The sequence below is a fragment of the Alligator sinensis genome, unplaced genomic scaffold, assembly GCF_000455745.1.
Source record: "Alligator sinensis unplaced genomic scaffold, ASM45574v1 scaffold7_1, whole genome shotgun sequence".
In the NCBI taxonomy this organism is placed as follows: Eukaryota; Metazoa; Chordata; order Crocodylia; family Alligatoridae; genus Alligator; species Alligator sinensis.
Window position 1 is genome coordinate 5,212,644 of NW_005841843.1, and position 25,596 is coordinate 5,238,239.

The 25,596-nt window shown below is 41.6% G+C and overlaps 1 protein-coding gene across 5 annotated transcripts in view; it reads right to left on the bottom strand.

The window, feature by feature from the left end:
- The window catches only part of LOC102385979 (rho GTPase-activating protein 7-like), a 177,311-nt gene that overhangs the window by 11,208 nt on the left and 140,507 nt on the right, over positions 1 to 25,596 (bottom strand). For 4 of the 5 annotated variants that reach the window (XM_025205714.1, XM_014520768.2, XM_025205707.1 and 1 more), the window contains exons 2-10: positions 16,155 to 16,226; positions 15,023 to 15,104; positions 12,651 to 12,714; positions 9,813 to 11,170; positions 9,212 to 9,382; positions 8,083 to 8,242; positions 5,756 to 5,954; positions 3,221 to 3,440; positions 1,263 to 1,377 (exon numbers count right to left, since the gene is read on the bottom strand). In XM_025205714.1, the coding sequence (XP_025061499.1) occupies positions 1,263 to 1,377; positions 3,221 to 3,440; positions 5,756 to 5,954; positions 8,083 to 8,242; positions 9,212 to 9,382; positions 9,813 to 11,170; positions 12,651 to 12,714; positions 15,023 to 15,104; positions 16,155 to 16,226 (2,441 nt within the window). Of the gene's footprint in view, positions 1 to 1,262; positions 1,378 to 3,220; positions 3,441 to 5,755; positions 5,955 to 8,082; positions 8,243 to 9,211; positions 9,383 to 9,812; positions 11,171 to 12,650; positions 12,715 to 15,022; positions 15,105 to 16,154; positions 16,227 to 25,001; positions 25,583 to 25,596 lie in introns of those variants that run through there. The other variant, XM_014520774.2, reaches the window with a different exon arrangement.

The following is a 25,596-nucleotide window of genomic DNA, read 5'->3' on the forward strand; positions in this document are numbered from 1 at the left end:
CTGGCGTGGGACACTTACTGAAGGCAAGCTCCTCACTCCTCATGCAGGGCAGGCAGCAGCTCTTCCCTGTGGTGAGGTGAGGGCAGAGACAGGGCCTGGGGGCTGGCACGGGCTCCGCTGACTCCAGGGAGCTGCTCCGCACCCCTGCATCGCCTCAGGGAGTGAGGAGGCACATGGCGTCAGGGCTGGGGAGTGGAGCAGCTCGCCAGAGCTGGTAGAGCCCGCACCAGCCCCAACCCCCATCCCTGCCTTGCCTCACCTTGGGGAGGAGCTGCTGCCTGCCCTGCATGGGGAGTGAAGAGCTTACCTTAGGTAAGTGTCCCACGTCCCACGCTGACCCCGGTGCCTCCCTTTCAGTTCTATCAATTGACTGTGTCCGGCCCATGGCTGCCCCACAGCACTCCAGTACGCTGCTCTGGGCCGCAGTTAGCATGGAGAAGGATGGTAGCTGAACCCTGCCTGTTCCCACCTGGACACTTACTGTGGGACACTTACCAGCGGACCACACCTAAAGGGGGAGACGGGACTGAAGCGGCACGCTCACAGACCAAAGCAGCGCACTCATGGACCACTACTCCTGGGATGCAGGACAATGTTCCCTCTAAGGCGGCAATGGGACATTTAGGGGTTGAGGTGCCCAGCAGGGTCAGGATTTGTCATCAGATGAGATGACAGCAAGTGCTGGCTCTGGCATGTTCCTTCAAGCGTAACTAAAGCAGCTGTTTCCATCTCAGTCAGATCATGCATTTAGATGGTGTCTATGGCAGGCAGGCCAGAAATGATTTAAAAAAGGCATTTTTATATATAAAATGTATTAGAGTGCACACGCCCCACAGCTTAGAGGGAACGCTGATCCTGAGTAGCGTGTAGCAGATGCAGCCATCTCTGCAACAGAATTCCCCATGTTCCCTAGTGACGTTCATCCATACAACATCAAGGAATGCATTACAAGGGAAAAAGTTATTGAGACTAGCGTGAATCATGATTTGGCCCAGAGCATGTATTACCCTCAACAAAAACAAACCTTGGGGCTCAAAGCCGATTCAAGCTGATTTTTTTTCCTCCCTTTTTGCATTCAAAGACCAACAGAAGAACATGAGCACTTGCCAAACAGTTCTGTTTGATACACATGGCAAAGACCTCACAACCGCATCCAGCTTCAGTACCAGAGCATCCTACTGGCACACACCCAAGTCACTAAGCAGCATGATGGATGTTGTCTAAAACAGTAAAGTGGAGCTTTGTTATAAACCACGACATACCTGGAAGAGTCTGTTGCACTCTATTATCATGTGGGCCAAGCCTTGTGTTGCTGCCAGGTTCTCACTCAAGTCTCTCTGGTCTGGCTTTCCCAGGCTGTATTTCCTCTGGCTGGACCTGGTGGGGAGAGCAGGGTGAATTAATAAGGGTTCTCGTAAAGAGAAAAGAATAGAGGTGCCCAGTCATACACCACTAGGAGCTGCAGCCTGAATGCCTTGATGCATTTGGAATTGCTTCTTACTCTCCCATCTGAATGTGTGCATCACAATGAGATCAGTCCCACTGTACAAATTATGCTCTAACTACATTCACACAAACAGCAGTATCAAGGCTTGAACAACAATTACATAGAAGCAAGACCCCCGACTCAGGGCATGGATTCTAGAAACACTGGACGTATTAATACCTACCAAATATTAAAAGCCAGTATTTGTTACTGAAGTATCTACACAGGATTAGAAAAATCTGAGTAGCTCAGCCTGATTTAATTTACCGTGATCTGTGTTTTCTTATACCAAAATCCTTCACAAAAATTGCCTAATTGACATATAAAATGATTATGATACACAAAATAGCTGCTTCCTTTCCATGTTTTTTGTTAACTTCTTTTTTTTAGCATTTTGGCTCTTTTCAGACATAATAATCATTATATGATATCATTAGCACTCACTTCTAACAGCTTTATCATGGCACATTCCTGTTAACTAGCTTTGAAAAGAAGAAACAGATAAGGCCTCTTGACTTTATTCCTCAAAGCCAAGACTTCTAGATTATATCCCTTTGAAGCTTGAAACATATGGTAAAATATTAACAAGTGTTTATCAGAACCTATGGTTCAAAGCAACCCTATTTCTAAGATGATCAAGAGAAAAGCCCTTCTATTTTAGGCTCCTTGCTGTGCCACTGTAGAATTAAAGTAAATCAAGAAGATACAGAGCCCTGGACTACAACTCTCAAGTTCCCAACCATTACAGATTGCTTAACTCTGGTTTAGACCCTGCGATCAAAAAGCTATCAATTCCACTGCCACATTCTTAACTCTGCTCACACCTTCCTTCGCTGTGACTGGCAGTGTGTCAGCATTAGGGTCAGCTCATCCCAGCAAGAGCCAAGCATCCATTGCAGGGCTGTTTTATAGGCAGACATGCATCTCATGATGGTTTGTGCTTCGTAAAAGCACATTCTTAACATTTTTCACCTCTATTTACTTTTCTCAGAATCTGTTTCTTTAAACCTGAAATGCACGTAACTACCTGACTGGAACTTGCACCCTTATCTCCAGCACATCGCTGCAAGGAAATGGAGGATCTACTTTGATGAAGATGTGACATTTGTCTGAAGCGAAGCAGTTCTTCCAGCCTCAAGACAAGTTTATGCATAAGCACAATTATATTGTATAATGAAGAAACAAGGCATCGTATGTAAATACTGGGTCTGAAATTAATATTCCGGGAAGTTATGAGATTGCCCTGATTTGAGAATTCCTTCAGAATTGGATGGATTACTGGCAGGTGTTACACATGTGAGATATTTTTGGCTATTAACATTTAATCACACAATCCCTGTGGCTCAGTTTGGCATGTACTGTAAAGCTGAACCATCAGGTTATCACCAAACAATTAATTCCTAGGTTAACTGCAAGCCAGAAGCTAGCTGCAAGAGCTTAAAATGCACCTGGACTGTTATATATATGACACTAATAACCATTTGAAATCTTCTTATGTAAAGGTTCTCTAGCTCCATTTCTTCTACCACACCTATGACAGCTGCCTTACTCGAGTGTAACTAGAATTCTACATAAAACTAATTTTATCAGGAAGACTATTTTCATAGGTCTCCACATGTGGATTTTTAAAGAGTGTTTTTTTTTTAAACATAGTTCATTCTAACAAAGAGTCAAGAGGATACAAACTATAGGATTTTAACAGGTATTGTTGTCCAAGTATTATGACAATGATACCTAGATGATGATGATGAACTCTCCCGTCTTAGGGTACTGAGGTGAAACAGAGATGGTGCAAGACAGACTGCAATGTTGGTTGGAGTCATCTGGTTTTCCTCAACAAAAGCTACCACATCATGGAGAAAGGAGAGAAGGATTTTCAAAGCCTCACGATTTTCATCTGGGAGGAGAAGAATGGCAGCCTGGACAGCATGAAATTGTTGATCCTTTGGCAAGTCTGGAAGTAAAAGAATTAGGAAAATCATGTGAGAACATAAGGGGATAAAAACAATACATGAAATGAATGTTAGCCCTTAAATAATGCAATACCTGTGTAACTACTTTGACTCTTCTCTAACTTTAGATGGTTGTGCAAGAGCTCACCAAAGGTAAAATAACATTATGGTCTCACTGGGAGTGTCTACATGTCACCATATGGTGACAGTGCTGCGCGTGGAAGAAGTACTAAAACACAGCGCAGTACTGCAGTGTACGGACAGCGCACAGTTAGATGCACTGGCTACGTCACCATAGCGGCATGCTATAGCTGGGCAATGCACCACTACAGCAACGTAGCCAGTGATCATGTGAATCATGATCATGGAGATCATATGTAGCCACACGATTGCTATGTTGCCGTAGTGTGCTATACGGGAACATAGCACATTGCTATGTCACTGTAGAGCAATGTGTAGATATGCCCACTGTATGGAAAGGCCCCAGAAGACTGCTAACATACAAATTTACACTGATTTAAACTGGTGCAAACCTCATGTGAGAACTTTTATTTGCAACTAAAAGTGGCTTATTTTAGCTTAGTTTAAACCCGTTTGTAACAGACTAATATGGAAACATGACTTGTTCAAACCCAAGTAAGGGCTTGCCTTCTGATTACCTCCATGTATGGAGTGTGCTCCTGTTAGCTGAAGCCAGAATAGCAGGTCCTGAATAGCTCCATGTGTTTAGAGCTCTAACACAGCATCCACACAACGTTCTGCATAAAGTATAACTAAATAGATTTAAAATTCATAACTTTAATTATTTCAGCATAATTTAGCATGCAGACAGCCTGTAGCAGAGACTGGGCATGGGTCCAACTTGCCACATTACTTGAAGTAGCACTTTTTGGACCTATAAGCAAGAAGCATTTATCTTTAGTCTGCTTAATTTAAAAAGGACAGAACACAAAATTACATTCTTCTTGGAAGCTCCTATCTTTAAAAAAAAAAACCAACACACTGTGATTCTAGGTGAAATTATTCCCTTACCTTTCACTTAATATTTTTAATCAAAAGAACCTAAAAACAAACAGACTTCCTTTTGATAGCTCCACAATTTAATTTTAAAAAACAACTGTTTTAGAAAAAAAATTAAAACAAAATCAAAATAAATCTACTCCAAAATTGTACAATATTATGCCCTGCAAAGAAAATAAAAAGTAACTAGAGTTTCTGCGCTAGGTTTTGACTCAATGCAGCGAGACATACATTCATGTAAAGACAAGTCATGTAATACAACTCAAAATTTAATGTTTTTTAGAAATCCTGTCCTTATTCAAATTTTAAGTGTCTTTTCCATATTACAGAAAAAAGAGTTTGTAGTTATGGAGGTACCATCCTCACATCATTCCTGTATTTTAAAAATACATTTTGTTAGGACAAACAATTGGCAATAGAATCAATTCAAAGCAATTTTAAAGGCTAGCGTTGGCCTTCTAACTTATTTCTCTTTCACACAGAACCGTGAGCTTACGCTGACAGAGCAAGTAGCAAACAGTTGGCATTTCCAGTGAAAACACCACTCCCCTCCAAGTTGATTGTCAGATTTCAGCCCCAGGAGCACACCAGAGTCTCCAGCTGGCTCCAATACAGTCCTGGGGCTGGGATCCCTAATCACCCAATTGTCGGTTCTAGCCCCAGTTCAGTTCACCAGGCATTTGGCTTTCAACTTGCTAGTTCAGGAGAAGCCCAGAATCATGATTCTGGGTTCAACCTGCAGCGGCAAGTAGTAGTGGCACAATTGGAGTTTGATCCCCAATCCCAAAATTGTGCATCCTGCCATGCATGTGTAGGAACAGATCCCATCGCACCGTTAAACAAATACATGCCAGGGGCCTTAATAAAATCAATCAGACTACTATTGAAGCAAGGCAGTCCTTAGAGTAAGGGGATCAGATTTCACCCTCAATTTGTGTCCTGAATTAACTATTTAAAAATAAAGTTAGATGATAAACCAAGGTTAAAGGCTGTTAAACGGTATCTATCCGTAAGTGCCCTGGCTCCCCTCCACCCTTCAGAAAAAAAGCATTGTATATATATTCCAAAAACACAAATAATTCCAAAAGCAGCCGCTGATTGTAGGAGTCAAGCACATTTCAGACACAGAAATGCCAAGTACTAGTTTATAGCTGCTTGCAAGTTTGGGCAGCAGGGGAGAGGGATATGGAAAGTAGGTTCCAGCAGTTTAAGTTTCAACACTCAAAATAAAAACAAAACAACAACAAAACAACGACCTATATGTGCAAGAAACTCAGGCAACTAAAAAGGTACATACATTGGTAGATGTGGAGGAAGGATTCACAGAGCTTGCTAGTGAATATAGGTTCAGGAAGATCACGAAAATACTGCTTTACCATATCTGCCACATCGAATGCTGACTGGCCTTCGTAACATACATTGCTTGGGTCATTTTCATTCATCTCCCTTAAAGAAAGGATCCTAGATTTAACACCTGATTTCCTGAACAGACCAACCTATTTAACAAAGAAAGAATGAAAGAAAGAAAGAAAGGATAGACAGATGTGAGAACTTAATGAATAATAATCAAGCCTTCTCCTTCCCTTTGGGTGCAAGTCAAAAGCCAATATATTTACCTTTAAATGTCCACCTCGACTTGTATACTGTCCCCTGCGAGCAGAGCTGCCTGGACCTGCACCGCTGGGGGGGGCAGGCTCTACTGAATGCAGGATTGGGCTCCTCACCACTTCTATCTTTAGCAGACTCCTGTGGCTGGCAGGATGCCTGGAGCCACCTGGAAGGGGCTTGCTTGCTCCATAGACAGCACGGGGTGTTGGACTTAGGTGGGAGTGGGGGTTGAGGTGTTGGGCAGGGCCGGCCTTCCCCCCAACCCCTCCCAGGCACCCTGTGTTGCCCATGGGGTGAGGCAGCCCCTTCTCAGGCAGTGCCAGGCATTCTGCCGGCCTCAGGAGCCTGCTGAAGGCAGAAGCAGTGAGGGGCCTGATCCTGCTTTTGGCGGAGCCTGCCTGCCCCCAACCCTGCAGCTGGGGGGCAAGCTGCTGGGAGGCCAGGCAGCCCCTGAGCTGCAGGGGTGTTTGGTCCTTCCCTCTGTGGTGGTGGCACTCCCTGGGGCCAGCCAGACAGGCTGACAGCAGGCCATGTGCTGCCTGAGCTACCAGGGGCCTGATCCAACTTCCCCAGAGCCTGCCAGCTCTCCCATGATCCTGCCCAGGCTTCCAGTTCCTTGCACATCATCCCCACCATCTTCTCCCACCACCCAGTCACCCTACTGACACCCCTCTGGTCAGGCGGGGTCAACTGATACATCGGATCTACAAAAATCCAACTTTTTTGTATGAAAATATAGGTTCGACCTATACAGTGTGTCGAATTATACACCGTAAAATATGGTAAATTGATTATGCGAAGGATTACGTGCTGAACCAGCTATTTAGTAACTTATTTTTAGGGTCGGTCAGGAACCACATTTCCATCCACCAAGAAGTTCAGAAATCTAGATATTGTGGAAGACATTTAGTTCCACTTTTGTACAAAAATGTAATCAGATTAATGTTAAATACAGCTTAAAATTCATGCCCCCTGCCCCCACGGCTGGATGGGGCCAGGCCACACTCCTTTCCCCCTGTGGGGGCCAGGCTGGGGCTGGGTCATGACTCCTTTCCCTGGTGGGGCCACATCAATCTCCCTTTCCCCCTACAAGGCTGGGCCACACCCCTGCGGGTCAGGTTGAGGCTGCGCTATGCTCCTTTTCTCCCACAGGGCTGAGTCATGCCCACTTCCCCACTCCCCCAACAGGGCTGAGTTGGGGCTAGGCCATGCCCAGGTTGGAGCTGGGCAACCCTCTGCTGTGATTGCCCCATAATGGATCAGGACCACTAGCCAGATCTAGCCTGTGGATGGCCTGGGCACTGCCCATCTGGCCTAAAAGGTTGAGCACCACTGGCATAGAGCATGCCCTTTATAATCATAGACTCATAGAAAATTATGGTTAGATGGGACCTCAGAAGATCATCTAGTCCAACCCGTTGCTCAAAGCAGAACCATCCCCAACTAGATCATCCCAGCCAAGAAATGTAGAGCACTAATTCAGAAAGACATCAATCAGCTTATTAGTGAGTAACAGTGAGTGGGGTACAGAAAAGGCTTTTAGTACCATAGCCTTAACAAGGGACAAAAAGAAAGATACAACCCAACTCTTAGAATCCAAATCAAAATGAGCATGCGGATGTTTCCAATAAGTTGTGCTGCTTTCAGTGAGCAAAGTGACAGCGCAACATGTTAGATTTTGTATTTTACTATTAAAAATACTATCAAGAGAGGACAGTTTGCTCTTCCACATTTGCTAAGTGAACGAACAACTGCAGATATTATGAACAAAGGGCAGATAGGATTACATAGCAGCAAAAAAAGGCAGTCCTAAAATAGAACAATACTGGTATCCTGGTAGGACATCCATTCAGGCCTGTTCCCACTCAGTGTCAAGAGATATGGGAATGAAATAATATTCTTATTCTTTTGCCTTGTCAAAATAAAAATTGGTGGTTGGCTTTCTAGCAGTTCCTCATCCCTGAAATGTTGTCTAGGGTCCCTCAAGTCCTGTTCAGGTTTGATTAATGTTTGTACCTGGTCAAGAAAGTGTCTTCTTAAGTACTCCATGGCCTGGAGTATGCCCCTAGGAAGTGGATGACTTGTTCTCTGAACATTTAAAAGTAACGGAACCCCAAATACATTTTTGTCCTTATAGTCAGGGGCTTTTATTTTTCTAATGAACTTTGGAACAGTCCTGAAAAGAAACACAAGATACATTCAAACCATTAGGTGCCTTCTTTCATTTCAGTGAAATACAGACCATTTCCCTCTCCCCACAGCTTATCTCACATACTCTTGAGAAAATGTACACACTCTCTCTCTTGCTTCCCAAAATACTGCTGTGCTATCAGGGCATCATATAGTGAAGAGAGCAACGGAAGAGAGATACAGTAGCAGACTCATGTGTCTTAAGTCTCTTAAAGCACTAAGATACATATCCTAGAATGACATCAGGTTAGCATCCAACTTAAATTTTGTTCAGAGTATGTTTTTGCATGATATGCTACCACCTGTCTGTTAGGTCACTCTCAGTAGTTGGTGGCTTTTATCATCATTTTTAATTTCCAGCCCAGATAGGAGGAGGATGGGTTTGACCATCTCTTTCTGGCCTTGCTCATTCCCTCTGAACATATATATCTACACTGTTGAAGAACCATGCTAAGGAGAACTTTGGTTAAGCATGGCAGCCTGAAATGGATGTGATGCAGAAGTCTTAATGAAGCTCTAAGCGTAATCTCTCCAATTTGGGCATACTCATTAGCAGGGTGCCCAGTGCGATAGTAAAGTCAGCTACATTATTGCTCTTTAAGGGGCTGTGCAGGTAGAAATTAATCCCTAGCACACTCATTTGACAGTGCCCTTTGCCACAGCAGAGGTTCTGTAGTAAAATCCTACAGAACAAGCAAATTTAGTGAGAAAGCTTAGACCAAAGCTTTGACCATTTAAAATAAACAACAAAGCTGGCACCCAGAAGAGAGATTTGGAACATTTTAACCCACGTTTATACCTGACCTCACTGAAATCTAAAACAAAACTTCCAGTAAGTCAGTGAGGAGCAAACAGCATCCTATATATGTAGAGGCTGGATACTGTAGGAAATCCACCTGCTTACACCAATCATCACTTTTCCTTAAGTGGCACATTTTAATATTTGTTAACTTACCAATTCCAGCCCTGTTTGCTGGATGGTGAATATTTATCCATTAAAGCAGTGAGTTTCAACAAAGCAAGTTTCTGAATTCGGTTTAGATGGGCTGCTGACTGGTTATCAATTTGCACAGAAAGGTTTTCCAAGTTTCCACTCTCTTCTGTAGACCAGTGCCGTCTTATGTGCCTAAGGAGTAAATATTGCTTGGATTAAAAAGAAAGTTCTTATTGACATTATCAGCTATTTGCCTAAAACAGCTGAACACCTATTAAAAACTCTTTTATTGACAATCAACTTAATAAACGTCCTGGTGTTTCCAAGCCGATTTCTCTCATCTGAAAAGTGATGCAGCAATATAAAAAGCTTAAAAAAGAGATATTTAAAATCAGGATTTCTATCTAGGGCTTTAAGTGGCTTCTTAGCACCAGGAGACAGGAGCACTTAGATTTCAATGGTGCTTGGATCTGACTAGTTTACAGGCTCACCCAACTTTAAAATAGATTTACATTTCCCATAATTTCGGGGGGAAAAAATGGTGTTTTAAACTGAGAGGATGGCAGAAGGGAAGGCTTGGTTGGGGGTGGGGGAAGGAGTTGCCAAGACAAATGAGGCTGACCTGCTAGAATGGGATCCAGTCTCCAAGTCAGTTACATATGGCAGGTCACCGATGTGCCTGCAATTTTGTTCTCCTTCAACTGTGGACAGATTTTCTGCTTTCCCTTCTGAATGCTTTATTTCAAGGTGTATTTCTTTAGGGAAGGATGGGCAAGGAGATGTTGTATCATTAGCAAAGTCAGAGTCTCCATCATCTGAGAACTTTTCAGTCCACTGACTAACCAGCCTTCTGAGCCCATTAACATGTTCCATAACATTGTCGAGTTCTGAAAAAACATCGTCATCACCAACTTCTGCCTCCACTTTACTTAGATGAAAAGGTATGCTGGGCACATTGTCATATATACTCAGCCTGTTATCCGTGAATGAAAGAGGGCTTGCGGGGGTTTCAGAGTCCTTACAACTGGTTCTAATCCTATTTCTTCTCCATCCATGAAAGCTCCCAGTTCTCCAGTTCACGGAAGTATTGTCCATTGGTGAAAGGAAACTGTTTGTAAGTGCTTTAGGGAATGTCCCAGGCTTATGGCCTTGCGGTATTTGAAACATTTGGTTAGCCTGCAAATTTATTTCGTTATTTAAGTTTTGCTCAGATATATCACTCCACAGCATGAGCTTACTAGAATCAAAATCCTCTGCATACATCCCTCCTCTTTTATTGTGACTCCTGACTTTGATAACAGGACTTGGGGTGCTGACTGTGCTACTGTTTTCAGACGGGCTGCTGCTGCTACAAGTCTGGGGAGAATAGGAAGAATTCTTTTTCATCTGACTATCTGATAGGTCACAAATATTCACACAGTTAAAGTTTTTTAGCTTTTCTTCATCAAGTCCTTCCAGTAGAACAGGTTCACTTATTATGGGTTTAACCTTTGAGTGACCATCTCTCTTCAGACTGGTGTTCTTTATGCGCAGCTTCTCCATTTTCTTTAGAAAGGTCTTTCCCTTTTTATGCGGTGGCTTGTCCAAAAACTTCTCTTCACTGATGATGCTTAAGAATTCACTGGGCGAAGGAGACCCACTAAGGGTGGAATCAGGTGAGGCCACTTTACTCGAGGAACACCTTGAGGAACTTCTGCTGGTCTCAATATCTTCAAAAGTCTTTGGGAAGCTAATAATGTCACTGTCTCCACTGCTAGTACTGTGGATTGAGGACGCATCGTGTTTCCCTCCGTGGTCTGAAAAGGATATATCCTCACTACCGGTGCTCTTAAGTCTTGGACTGTCTGGGACTGATGCACTAGAACCTTCTTCTCCAGGGGAACCGTCTAGGCTCTCCAGACGAGACCACCTCTGACTGCACCTCTCATAAGCCCATTTGTTACTTATTGCACAAGGTTCCTCATCTTCAGATTCATCACTCTTAAAATAAAGAAAGTACAGTTCAAGGAGCAAAGTCCAGCAGGTTTTAAAATATCTAAGACATAATAAAAAAAGGAGATTTAATTTTTATATTTGCTTCTGAAACCCTGGGTACTTTTATATGTCGTTTTATCTACTGTAACAACATTCAGTTGAAAGCTCTTTGTCATGAGCTATACTTTCCAATCAAGTGTTTTAGGGGCAGAAAGAGATCTAAGCTTCTGGACATTTTAGTCAACTTACTACCACCAGAGAGAACAGAGTTGACATGAAGATGCAAATTCTGCTTGGAAGAAAATGTTGAGCTTTTGCAATGTGATTTTTTTACCCATATGTGAACAAAACCAAGCCTTTTGAACATGTTTGTGAAAAGTAATTTTGTCAATACATCTGCCAGGGATCAAAATTTAAGATTTTTGATTAAGGAAAGAGTTATCACTGGCCTAGGATTTGAAAGACTCGGCTTCAAATTCCAGTTCTGCCTAATTTGGTGCAGGAACTTTAACTTATCTTTCCACATCCTGAATAGATGCTCTAACCATTAGGGAACTAGGACATCTGGGGCAGGGGAGAGCTGGTGTCCTCTTCCTCCCCAATATGGAAAGCAAAACATTTCAAAATCTCAACATATTTTTTTAAATAAAAAGAAGTTGCTTTTTCCTGACTGGTCCTTTAGCTAATTTGAAACAGTTTACAAATCCTAAAGGTAGGCAAGGCAAGTTATAGCTTTAATTCAGGTTCGTTAAAGTAAATCCTCTGCTTCTCCCATTTTCTTCTGAGAAAGAGAAACTGGAAGTGTCAAAGAATGGATGGACATGAAAACTAAATGGGTATGCCAACATCATGGTAACAGTGCGTTTAGATGTAGACACTCCTGAACATGCCCCACCTGCCCACACTCCTAACCTGGAAATATGACAATCAGGCCTTTCTTCTATGGTCAGTCTCAAGACCTTAATCTGTAGTATGCCAGAGAGCAGCTGTAGAAGGGAACCCCTGAGCTTACTCACAAGTGCACTTGTGTGTTCAGACTGTGCCTGGGAGCATGGGTTGCTGGGGCATGCTTTAGGAAAAACTTTGCTGTTCTTGCTGCAGGGCAGACCTGCTTCTAGTAACCTCACATACATCCAAAGCCCCAAATTGGTTGAATTTTCATTTAACAAGGCAATGATGGGCACAAACTTGTACTTTTTTATATAAACAACCTTTTTTAAAATTAAAAAGTGCACTAGCTGACTAATCTATGAAATGAAAATTGCATAGAATTTTTTGTGGATTATGCTCATACAGTACCTTTAAATTTCTTAGGCACAAATGTATGCATTTCCTATGACAGGTTAACTCCCTGACCACACAAATAAAGTCAATGGAAAAAGTTAATCCTTAACAGATCATCTTTATGTGGACCTGCAATTTACAGAGCATTTTAAATACCAGTTAGTCATGTTTTAGAGAAAACAAACACAGTTTAGAGGCATACCCTCTTCCTCTGTCGACTTATTTCCACTTTCATTGCTGCGCATTTGTTTAGTGTGTTTAACCGTCTAGAGAAAAGGAAAAAAAAAAGACTTAAAGTTTTAACTCAAATAATGTTAACTAAAAGCAGACATTGTCTGAACTGGTCCTGAAATCTTCAAAGAAATCTGAAGATCTGTCAGCAACAACTGACATTCTGCTCCAGGCTCCTTAAATGCCCCAAGACCAAATGAGGTCACTGGTTGTGTGATGCTCATAGCTACAATTGTGTCCTTGCAACATTTGAGGGGAAAAAAAGAAGTCACAATAATTAATATACTATACTGTGATTTCGTACAAATTTAGAAAGAGCTTTGTCAATCATATAGAAGACACTAAAACCTTTTGAGATTTTGATAAAGAAGAAATTGAGAGTCAAATTATTTTTTAAAAAGATTACTGGCAGTTTTTTACATTAGGTATGGCAATTAAGATAATCTTATTTTTTGTTGTAATCACTTAAACTGAAAACTGCAAGTTCAGAAAAGACCCAAACTAGCCCAAATATTTAAAAACATGAGCAACCCCTTCAACATCAGTGGGACTACCCATGGGTGGAAGGAAAAGAATGATCTGGATTAAACAATCCAATTTAAAGAAAAGCAACAGTATGAATGAAAATGCCAGATAATTTCATAATCTTTAGTATCTGCCCTGAGAAAACATACATACACACACACACACACACACACACACAATATCCTTTCCCTTCCAAGACAAGGGCAACAGCAGGACATGAACTTAGGCACTTTAACACTAAGTGCATGTTGACACTGCAAATGCACTGTGCCAGGCAACAGCACCCCTGAATACACTATGCTGTTTCATGGGGGTACCTGCTGCAGCAACATTTTAATGCAACTATGTTGCTTCCTGTCCAGGTAATAACCTGCATAGCATGTCAGAGGGCACCACTGGCTCACATAGCAAATTTGCAGTGTAAAAGTACATTAAAGTTATGGGCTGCTAGCACTTTGGTTAGAGGAGTAACTCTTAGGCCCTCACTTGCTGCAAATATTTATGTGCTCATTTGTATCAGCTACTAGATGTGGGCAAAGCCCATACCATGCCACGCATGGGCTACAGGTCACAAGTGACCACACATGAATAAAAAAAGCTTAAAAAAAAAAGATATGAGGAAAAAAATGCACCATGAGTAATTACACTAGCACTCCCATGTGGGGGAAGTCCATAAAACAGATGAGAGTTACTGTGCACCAACAAACCAAATTTACCTGTGTACTACACAAGTTCTGGCAAGATGTCAGCATTTGAACAGTGGTTTCATCTCTTACTCAAGAACCTCTTGAGAAAAATGAGAGCAAACATGTGGTGTTTAATTACTGCAATTTGTTTTTGCTAGTAATTTACAGTATCATTTCTCTGGAAGTGCAAAAAAAGACAATCCAAACAACAAACCTGTAAGATTTAGATGTGGAAGAGAGCTTTAATTCCAGCAAAAAAACCCTAAAAACCCCACCAACTAATAATTCTGACATATGGTTCTGATGGTCACTAAACAAAGTGATAGAAGTATTCTCACTCCCTGTAGACAACACTTTAGACAGATAAAATAAAGTTGATGCTTTATGCTACAGAAGGCACAGACAGAAGTGCAGCTCCCCAATCTAGCCCATGGAGCTTCACAGAAAGTGTCGTGAGTTAGACCAACCCTCCCAACCCAAAAGATAGTAGCTGTCTCAGGATGAGACGGGGAGAAGGAAAAGGAGCGAGGTGCATTCTGGGGTTTACCCAGCCATGCTGGAGGGGGTGGGATTTGAGCCCTTCACATTGAGGGGGCTCCAATCCACTCCCCCCTTCCCTCTAGTGTAGGCTGGGCAAACCCCAGAACAGATCTCCCTCCCCTGCCTTCTCCCCCTCCCATCCTAAGAGAGCACCAGGGGTGGAACTGAGCTACTTCAGCCCAGCCAACAGAGCAGACAGAAGTTAACGAAGGCGCTCTGCTTTGGAGTGCCTTTATTTGAACCCTCATATAATGACAGTTAATTTGTTGCAATTGGAGTGCTCTGCAGCTGTACTCTTTTGTTTGGCCATGGCGGTAGAGTGCTTTCAAGGGGCCAATTGTGCAACAAATATAATGAGCCTACAGATAGGCATTCAGGCCTTAAGTCAGGAAAGCACTTATGTACATAAAAGGTAAATATGGGCTTAAGTTTTTTTTTTTAAATCATGAGGTGTGCTTAAGTGTGTGCTTAAGAGATTTTATGAGGTATATGCTTCCATGAGTAACCTGTTAAACCAGAAAAAGCCATACCCACAAAAATATAGGAGCTGTTTTCTTGTGTGTAGAGGCTGAAGCAAAATTATTATATTTACCTGAATAGAGATTCAATAGCATCAGGATCTAAAAATTCATGATCTTTCCTCACAGTTTTGATGTCAATAGGAAACTGCATGTCTGTGAATACAAAATATTTATTTATAATAATTTTTGAAGGATCATAGTATCTTCCAAAAAACTAAGACTATGCTTGACATTTCAGTTTAATCTGGATAAAACTACAGTAATTTTTTTATAGATCTGTTCCTGCACAGGTCATACATCTAACTAAGGTCCCAATCCTCCATAGAGCAACACCTGAGTAATTTTACCTACTTGCCATCAATGGGATTACTTGCATACACATGAGTAATTGTTGGATGGAAGCTAAATGTTTGAAGACACTGCCATTGGATTGCATTAAGGTCAACAAATTAAGCATATAAGCTAAAACATATAAAGTTGAGAATAAAATCTCTACTTTCAGTCTGTCTGTCTCATATGCACCTGCCTTTAAAAATAGTGTTTTAATATTGCCTGTAAGTAGGATGAAACACATTTTTTATTAACTTGAATATAAAAAGGTGTGGACCACTACACAGCTACTCGAGCTTTAATGGGATCTACAAAATATACCCGCCATCCCAGATTTTGATATCTGCCCTCCCAGACTGAGAAACCTCCAAAATCTATTGACAATACTTTCTAGGCTTATTTTATAGATCTCAATGAGACTTAAGCATCTCACCAAGTTTGAGCATTGCATTTTTGTTAATAGAGAGTGTTTATTGTATAGTATAATATATTGAACATGTATAAAACATAAATTTGCCTACAAAATGACATCTTACATCCACAATCATCTAACAGTAAGAACTCTCTTGAGACTCCACAGCTGGGATGAGGGGGTGCTTGCAAGTTGCTGGAATGAAACAGCAAACTGAAAGGCAGAGTTCACTCTTCAGGGTGCTGTTGAACTGGTAGTCGTTTTTGGCTGAACAGCAGCAGCTGTCAAAGGGTTAACACTCTAGCTTTTGCTGATGTTGCAGTGTGCACTCTACCTCTGTAGTCAGAATTTAGCCATGACTGGAAAAATCTTTTTTGAATTAATGTTGCCTTCCCTTGCCTTATTTGAGGGAGGGGGTATACAAGAAATGCAGCACATGGTAATTTATCATCATACTGTACCTTCAAATAACTGAGCATATTGAGGAAAGCCAGCAGCCCTCAGCCAGTCGCAGGCTTCTTTGGCTTCAATTTCTGTAATAAAATATAAAAACACAAAGGTCAGTTTTCAGAGGTTAACAGGAGGTTGACAGATCCATAAGACTAGTGACTTCCATAAAAATGGAGTTACTTATTTCGTATAACTCCAAGAAAATGAATTTCTGAGGAATCTTGTGTATGTGGTTTCTATTAGCATGTTTTTGAAAAATGACATTTAAAAAAACAAACAAATACACACACTGCTAGCTTTCATCCCACTATGGAGAAGGTACACCAAACAAACCGCTGCATACTGACCACTGCATATTATGTCATCCATCTGTGAAGGTCTTATGTTCTGAAGTATCTCTAATATGTTTTGAATGAGTAATCAAAAATGGCATGTGATACATATATCCAGTTACTAAGATATCAATGCCCAACCAAGCATTCTGATCCTTAGACACGATGGTAGGACTAGGACAAATATATCAGATAATACCATAATTAGACTGAAAGAGCTGCTACAACACTAACAGAACTTTACTTATGCATTATTGGAAATGAGAGCTGTCTACAGTACCTGTTGCTAGGGTCTTTCAATATTTATTTCCTTGCCAACTACCAGTTCCACTTGGCAGTTACTTCAGTACAACAGATGTCAGGAATCAACTGCTCATTTTGTGGCAATTAATAAAGCTCTATGACCAATACTACAACATTCCCACAGGAGCAGAAGCAAAACATAACCTTACAGAATTACAGAACACTCACCAGATCCCTTAAAAATGTAAACATGTTTAGTATGCTTCTGGAAGAGCACATACCAGCAGCCTCTAAACTGCACAAATATTGGAAATTACTGTTTACTGTGAAGGAGAAGAAACGCAGACTGCACTCTTCTGTCTGGGGACTCTGCTAGTTCTTTAGTTACAACTCTGATATCAACCAAGCTGCCAAGGCTTGCCTCACGCACGGCTTTAATGAGAGTTTCAAAATCTAGTTTCCTAAAATGTGTTTTCTGTCCAAAAATGGAACTCTGAAGACATTCTGTATGTTGATTTGTTAAAATGCATTGCCCAACTTTGCTTGTAGTATTCAGTAGACAATTATCAGTTTAACAAGGTGAAACAATTCACCTAAGTATCTTTAGCAATCTACCAATTGTTGGCATGCATCTGGTATGCACTTGCCAAGGCATCTTGAGCAAGGCTAAGGATGTCATCCACCCGCTCTACTTGGCCTTGGTGAGATCGCAGCTGGAGTACTGCGCCCAGTTCTGGGCACCGCACTTCAGGAAGAATGTGGAGAAGTACAAGAGAGTTCATAGGAGGGCCGTGTGCATGATTAGGGACCTACAGACTAGGTCATACAAGGAGAGGCTGAAAGACTTGGGACTGTTCAGCCTGGAGAAGAAGACAGAGGGGACTTGGTAGCAGCCTACAAGTATATCAGGGGTGTACATCAGGGCTTGGGGGAGCATCTATTCATCAAGGCCCCCTGGGGGAGGACAAGAAATAATGGGCACAAACTAACTGAAGATCACTTCAGACTAGACATAAGGAAAAACTTCTTTACAAGTCGAGCGTAAAGAATGCTCCCCGCAGAAGTGGTACAGTTACTCACCCTGGCGATCTTCAAAAAGCATCTTGATGCCCATCTTGCTGGGATCATCTGACCCCAGCAGTCTTTCCTGCCCAAGTGCAGGGGGTCTGGACCCAATGAACTGTAGGGTCTCATCCAGCCTCTAACATCTATGAAACCATAAGTTTATTGTCTTCCTGTTCACAAAGCAACCTCTCTTTCTGAATCAGTTACAGTGATAAATGTAAATTAGCTGTTTGATTAGTTACAGCAAATTTCTATTCATAGTACTGACTTTGTAATGCACAACTCTGCAACCATTTTCAACTTCAGGTAAAGAGGAAGTTTGAAATGATAAAAACATGTCTTTGAAATACAAACCAGATGCATCCTCTCTATCTTTAGAATATGATATACATGCTTTTTTCTTCTCCAAGCCCAGACTACCCACATCATTGCTGCTGCTCACACTAATGTTCATGTGTAAGGCCTGGAGACAATTCAACTCAAACTTTAATCAGAGAATAACATTATGTAAGCAAGAAGCAGGAACAAAGTGATAGCACACTGGCACTGTTTTGCAAATGACATTCCTCCAATATGGGAAAGAAGAGAAGAAAAGGTTTAATCGTCTTCACTAAAGAAAAGAAAAAGAGGCTTGGTCTTGAGTTCGCTAACCTAAGATAAAGTCCTGCAAAAGAGAAGGCAGTTTATACATATTCACCCAAGCTACCAGTTCACAGCCAATCCTAGGCAAGCCCAGAATCTAAATTGCCTTATCTTCAGTAGGGCTTTACATCTTGTCTACTCCAAGCACACCTGGGTTCCAGTGAAAATGGAAGAGCACTCTCTCACAGAAATGTTAAATAGTTTTCCCAAATTAAAGTAATCCAGTGTTTCCTTCTAAAACTGCAGCTGTTTCTACTATAAGCAGAATCAAGAAAAACTAATTAAAAAATGACAGCTTAGATGACAATGTACAATTACTAGCATCTACAATTACTAACATCTACATTTGTGTATCGGATTGGAAACTAAATGACCTTTTCCTGACTAGAGGCAGTCCTTTTCAGAGAAGGTTAGAACCAGGGTGAATAAAAATCAATGATTTTTTTAAAGTAAAAAATTTGATGTCTTTATTTAAATCAGATTTTTATTATTTATTCAGATTTTTGTTAAGATACTTTAAAAAAACCAACGCTGTATAAAGATAGTTTTAATTTAAGATAAAGCTCAAAGATATCATCATGGGATAGAGATTATAACTTCTAAGCATATGCTATTTGAGACAATATATTCATGTAACCTTTTTAGAAAAGTTTTATAAATAGGCCACAACAGACCATGGACTATATTAGGGGCCCAATTTTATGGGGTTCCCAGAGGCTCCTTTATAGATTAGTAAAAAATATTAAAGAAAACCACTCTACCCAATGAGACTCAGTGCTCAGTCTAAAATAGCGTTTCTCAACCCATGGGTCGCAAGACTATTTCAAGGGTTGCAAGCTGTGGCAAGGCAGAGGATGGCGGGAAGGCACCTGCCCCTTCCAGTGGGGTAAGGGGGAGAGCTGCGTGGCCGGGCTGGCAGCACCAGGGCTGGTGCCCATGCTCAAATGGACAGGGCAACAAGGAGATGCTGCTCAGAGGGTGGGAAGGACCATGATCAGGCTGCTTGGTGCAGCACAGCAGCCCCAGCCCAGGGCAGGGGGGTGCCACAGACCTTTCCTCCTCCTTCCTCTAACCCATGCCACGGTCAGACTTGCTCCATTGCTGCCCATATGAGCCGGAGCTACCGCAGTGACTACATTCTGGCCTGCGCAGGATGGGGGCAGCTGGGGGCACTGTCAGCAGGGCTGGAGGGAGCCAGGGGGCTGCGGGTCAGGCACCAGCAGGGCCAGGTGGGTGTGGGTTGGGACAGGCCATGGATATTTACACGTGGGTCCCGGTAGGAAAAAGGTTGAGAACCACTGGTTTAGAAGAGCCCATTTAGCATTTCTGTGATGCTTAGTTTCAGTTCTCAGTGTCTCCAGAGATAAAATCCTTGCTAACAGCAGTATATGGTGATGAGAGATAACAGACATGATTACCTACCCATCAGCCCTCTTGTCTCTCTGCAAGTCCATGTCCATAATCAAGTCCTTACCTTTCTCTAAAACTGAAAAGTTTCAAGAAGTAAAATGAATAAAGGATATCAAACAATAAGAATGCACTTTGTAGAAAACAAGGATTCAGTTGAGGCTTCCTGAACAGCGATTGAAATTATGATTTAAATCAATTTAATTTAAATCAAATCCACCCTGGTTAGGACTGCTTGGTAAAGCTTTCACTGCTGCTGCAGGTCTTTTGACACAACACTTCCCACAACCATTACTCTCCAAAGCTTCTTAAATTCTAATAACTTCACCTTTGCTATCAGACTTACATATGGGAACCACCAGACTTCTGCCAGGTCCCTACAGATAATTCTAAGTTAAATCACTTCAAAATGTTCTGATAGTGACTATTTCATTGCTGGAAACAGCAACTAAAATGCTGTAAAGGATCTGTTTTGGTGCTACTAAAGATCAATGAGAAACTCCTCCTAATTTTAATGAAAATTAAAACAAATGAAAAATGGGTGCTCAGCACTTCATAGATTTAATAGATTTCATAGACGTTAGGGCTGGAAGGGACCTCGAAGATCATCAAGTCCAGCCCCGTGCCCCAGGGGCAGGAAGTCAGCTAGGTTCAAAAGGACCCCGGCAAGATAAGCATCCAAGCGTTTCTTGAATAAGTCCAGAGTAGGTGCCTGCACCACATCTGGAGGGAGTCTATTCCAGGTCTTGGGGGCTCGAACAGTAAAGACATTTTTTCTTATGTCCAGCCTAAAGCGGTCTTGTAGGAATTTATGATCTAGTGAAATTGCCAGAGAAACCAGTATCAAAATTATGATTACCATAATCGTCATAGGAGGAAGAAATAAAAGGATATGCATGAGCTACATGAGACTGTGAGCTGCCAGGCTGCTTTGGAACGACACAGCATTGAGCATGATGGTGTATGAATTTTGATGAACAACAGAAAACATGGTGGTTTTGGTAACGGTGTTGTGAATTTCCTACTGGTGGAAGAACACTAAGAGCTCCAGTAGCTCAGGAATAAGAAATGCAAACATCTAAAAATAAGCAGTAGTCACAAAAGTCTTCAAAGCATAGGACAGGATGAATCCATCCATCTTGGGCACTGACTACTATTGAGCTTATACAAGAAATTAACAAGTCCTGGTTTCACAACAACACTAGAATTATGGAGACAGTCCTGTAAACTTGCACAGTGTTTGAAAATGAATAAAAGAGCTGCTAAAAAGCAGTTAGGTCTAAATTGTACTCCAAGAGCCGTCTATGCTGAGCAGAGTCCATCTTCTTACACCTACTTGGCCTATTGAAAAGGTCGCCCATATGATTTTCAATCAGGGAAACAGCACAGCTTAGTGGTTTATTCAGAAAACAGTCATGAATTTCTGATTCTAATCTCTGCTCTACCTCAGGGCCATGCTACCTCTCCTAATCTGTAATAAGGATACCAGAACCTGCAATTTATTTGTACAGTTCTTAACAAAAAGGTGTAAAAATGTACTAGTTATTATTAACTACCAACCTCATTAATAATTAGAATTTGTTCTCCCACATCTATTTACAAAAGTATTATACCAAGGGGTATCAATAGGTTTACTGATTAACTTTGAAAATAGGTGTGCTCGTAATAAGGGATTCATTTTACGTTGCTCAGATGATCACTGGGGAGGAGTCAGCTCTTTCCCAATAGCAGCAGGAAATGGGAGGACCTTTGAAGAGCTGGCACAGCAAATTTTATGGAATGACAGCCTCCCCTTTAGGCTTGGTTTGAGCAGAAGTGGCTTCTGAGGAAAACAGCTTTCTAGAGATCTTACAGTATTATCTGCATGCAGCATGAAATACCAGAGAACCTTCAGTGCGTCAACTCCCCCTCACACGCTACATAAGTTTGATTTTACAAATATTTAAAAGCAGTTGAAACATCCCCATTTCCTGCAAGCCTCATTAGTCAATCAGAGATTAGAGGCTGCTAGCAGCACTTTAAAGTTAGCTTTTTTCCCTTGGGCCAAAGGTTGCCAAATTCTTATGGGAAACAAAATAATATATATGTAACTTATGCCAGTTTTCCATTTCTTATTATAATATAGAGTTATACAGAGTGGTTATCAAGTAACCAACATTTTGAAGGGGTTAGCAGGTATATGAGGTCCAAAACTGAACAGACACTACACTAACCAACATTTTAAAAAAACCATAAAATATTCTTATTAAGTGCCCATGAAAAAAAAATGTGTTGGTTGAGACATTCTCTTTGCAGCATTTTCTATCCAAGATTGTTCTGGGCTAGCATGGAAAAGGCAAACCATGAAACTAAGCCGAAACAAAGCATGAAACAGACTAATTATAGTCTAATATTAGTCCAAGATAAAGTATTCCAAGGAAATAAGCAACGTGAATGGCCATTTGTACTTTGATATTACATACTGAAATAAAGTATTTTTAATGCCAAAATCTACTATTATAACAGGTTCAGATTCCTGTTTTAAACTACAGCATGGAAAGAGAATTTGGTGTGTTTAAGTTTGAAACTGTACCCAAACCAGGCACACATGCAAAAACTCTTGAGCTTTCTGTTCACAGACCCTTTATCAATTAAGCCAAAGACTTCCTTCACACCATTAGGTGTAATGAATTACATAGGAAGCTGGTAAAGAAAAGTAACAGATTCGCTCAATACTCCCAGCTCATCGTGGCAGGTTCAAAGGGCAGAACATAAATAGCATAGGATTGATATTCTAACTTTACCTGTAGTACTAATGTATGAGACGTTTGTAATAAGAGAAACAGAAATAATTCCAAAGGGATATCCCTTGCTGATATGTGAAGGATTTTCCCTTAAGACACTAATCGTACTATGACAGCAAAAAACAAACTCACACAAAACAAGTCTTTTTTTGGAACCGACTTGATATAAAACAGCAAAGCAAAGTGTCCCAGTACTAATCTGTTGTTGCTGCTGCTTCCCATCACTGGCAGCTCTGAGTCTATTGTCCTTCCCAGCCTCCTCCATATGCTCAAGAACTGGAGTCGACATGTATGGGACGTGCTTGGCAGCTGCAACAGCCAGATGCCAAACTCTGGAATGCATTTTTCCTATACCACATGAGCCTACCCCATCAGCAAACTAGCTGACAGGTTCTTTGTGCAGTCTCTTGGATGGTTTCATTGTTGGCTACACTTGCAGCTGTGGAGTTGACTTGGGGGTTGATATGGGGTCAGGTTGCTGAAAAATGTATTAGTTCTTTCTGATACCACCATTGGTCTGCATTTCTTCTTGTATCTGTAAAAATGCATTTAAATTGCCCACAAGCTACAGCAGCTAAAAAAGCAATTCCCTTCTATACCAATCTGAAAAAGTACTGGGCTAGATGCTGTTCCAGGGAGTTATCATGAATTAGATTATAGCCTCCAGCTATGCAAAGTGTCACATCTTAAGCAGATTCTTTTTATTAAGTCAATATGTGTTAATGAAGCATCTGACCAATGTTCAAGGTTGGAATTTTATGCCTTTAAAACAGACTGTTTGCACTGACCAGTTTAGAAAAAATGGGCCAAACGCTCATGACCTGTAACACCATCATAAAACATTAGCCCACATAGATGAGAACGGGAACAAATTAAATGTATGCACTTAACTAATGCATAATCCTAATTAAATAAAAACTAAATGTTTTATTATCCCATCAAAAACATTTGTTACTTGACTGCAGAAGTTGGACAGGAGTTTGCCAGGAGGATTTTGGCTACATGTGAAATTGAGGTTAACACAACATGATCTGATCTTCCATTCTCACTTTGGTGTCATGTTGGTGCATGTGTTGCAGTGTATTATGTGTGTCCAATGTGACCTAATGGTTCATTTAATAGCTGCAACATTACTTCTAATGCAAATTAGAGCGATTCCAAAATTTTATTATACATCTCCATTTGGGGTCAATTTGTCCCATCCCAATCCTTTGTGGCAGCCTTATTCAACTACCCTGATTCTGAAAGTATAATCCTTAGGACAATGATACCCTTAGGTTGATTACTAGAAGGGCTAAGTGTAGCACTTCTCCTTTACGCACAGAGCACCCCCCAATTAGAAAAACAAAAAATATTAGGTCAGATATCATTAACTAGGTTTTGGAGGGGCCCAAATAAGATTGTTGCTGCTTTCTTAAAAATAGGTAGATTATAAAGATTATAATTTTTTCACATAAAGACACAGGGGTAGGCAGTCATTCCTGCACTGATTTATAAAGAGCCTAGGGGAACCAGGTACCTAACTTGAACTGAATGTTAATGTGAGACCATCACCCAGCCCACTAACTTCAAATCCCCATCTTGAAAATCTCTGCCAGAAGGTTTGGATTACACAACAGGGACCTCAATCCCCTCAATTCTAACCTCAGATAAGTCACTTCTATGTGCTTTGGTTTACCCAACTGTGAAATGGGAATAAATACATGAGTTGAGGATCAATTTCTCTCGGTGCTTGATGGCCCTTAAGACTTGCTGAATATTAAGTGCCAAATAACTAGCAAGAAGGATAACCAGTTTCATAGTTTATTGATACTCCCATAGCACAAAAATAAACCAGTCCAAGCCAGCCAGATGGGAGTGAATTCATGACATTATAAAGTCTTTCATAATTAAATCTAGCTATTCTACCTATTCCTTAACCCAACAAATACCACTATTAATAGTTCCATAGGCAGCTGGTAAGATAGTTACCTAAGAAGTGATTTATTATCAGTAAGCTGCAGAATGAAAAAGCTCCCGGTAGATTTGCTAGCCCTACCGAGGGATGCAGTACTGAGCTCTACATGTAGCTCAGCCCTCAGATCAGCAGGCAATTTTGTGCACTGCCAATTCTTGCTAATGCAATTTGTTGACTTTCAAAGGCACAAAGCAAAACAAGCTACTGAGGTTTCAGTTAATGTAATTTCCTATGGGCAGCACAGCCCGTCTTTCAAAGTAAAGCTCCTCATTATGAGACAGACTTTAAATATATATACACACCTAAAAACCAGTCAGTATTGCCACTGCATTATCACTGTTTAGTTATTTGAAACTTCCTTACAAGCATTTCAATTGGACTGTTCTGTAAAACTACAATTGCTGGGGTGCAGGGTTGAAGGGTGCCTACCTACACTTCCGTAGTTCCTTTTGTCCTAGAAAGTCGGCTGTGTCCCTGGAGTGTTGCTTTCATTGCTTTGATGGCATTGCATGCCACCATACAGTTTACTTCACCCGCATTACAATCCTGTCCCTGACAGCCAAGATTTTTTAATGTTTCCTGGAAACACAATTGCATCCCTCCAGCTTGGCTTGGCTTGGCTTTTCCTGTCTTCGCTTAAACGTCTCCCCACAACCTATGAATTTCAGCAGCAACTGGGGAATTAGTCATGTTAATAGGGTAAAGATTTCATCCAGACTCTTCAGGCCAGGTGAGATGGGGAAAAGCCACCATTTGTCCTTGCTTTGAACCAAGTCCACAGAGGATGATGAAGTGCGGTGCCGGCCTCCCCGCGTGGACCAGGAGGTCTTGGCCCACGGCTCGGCCGGCCAGTGCCCGGCGCCTGCTCACCATGTAGTGGCTTCAAGTCAGGACGGTTTTGAGACGGGGAGCCCCGAGCTAGACTCCTCCCAGGTGAGCTAGGAGCGGCAGGGCAGTAGGGGGAAGCGGGGCCGAGACGCCGGGGACTCGCGCTGCCCCGTCCCGTCCCGCCCCGCGGCTCCCG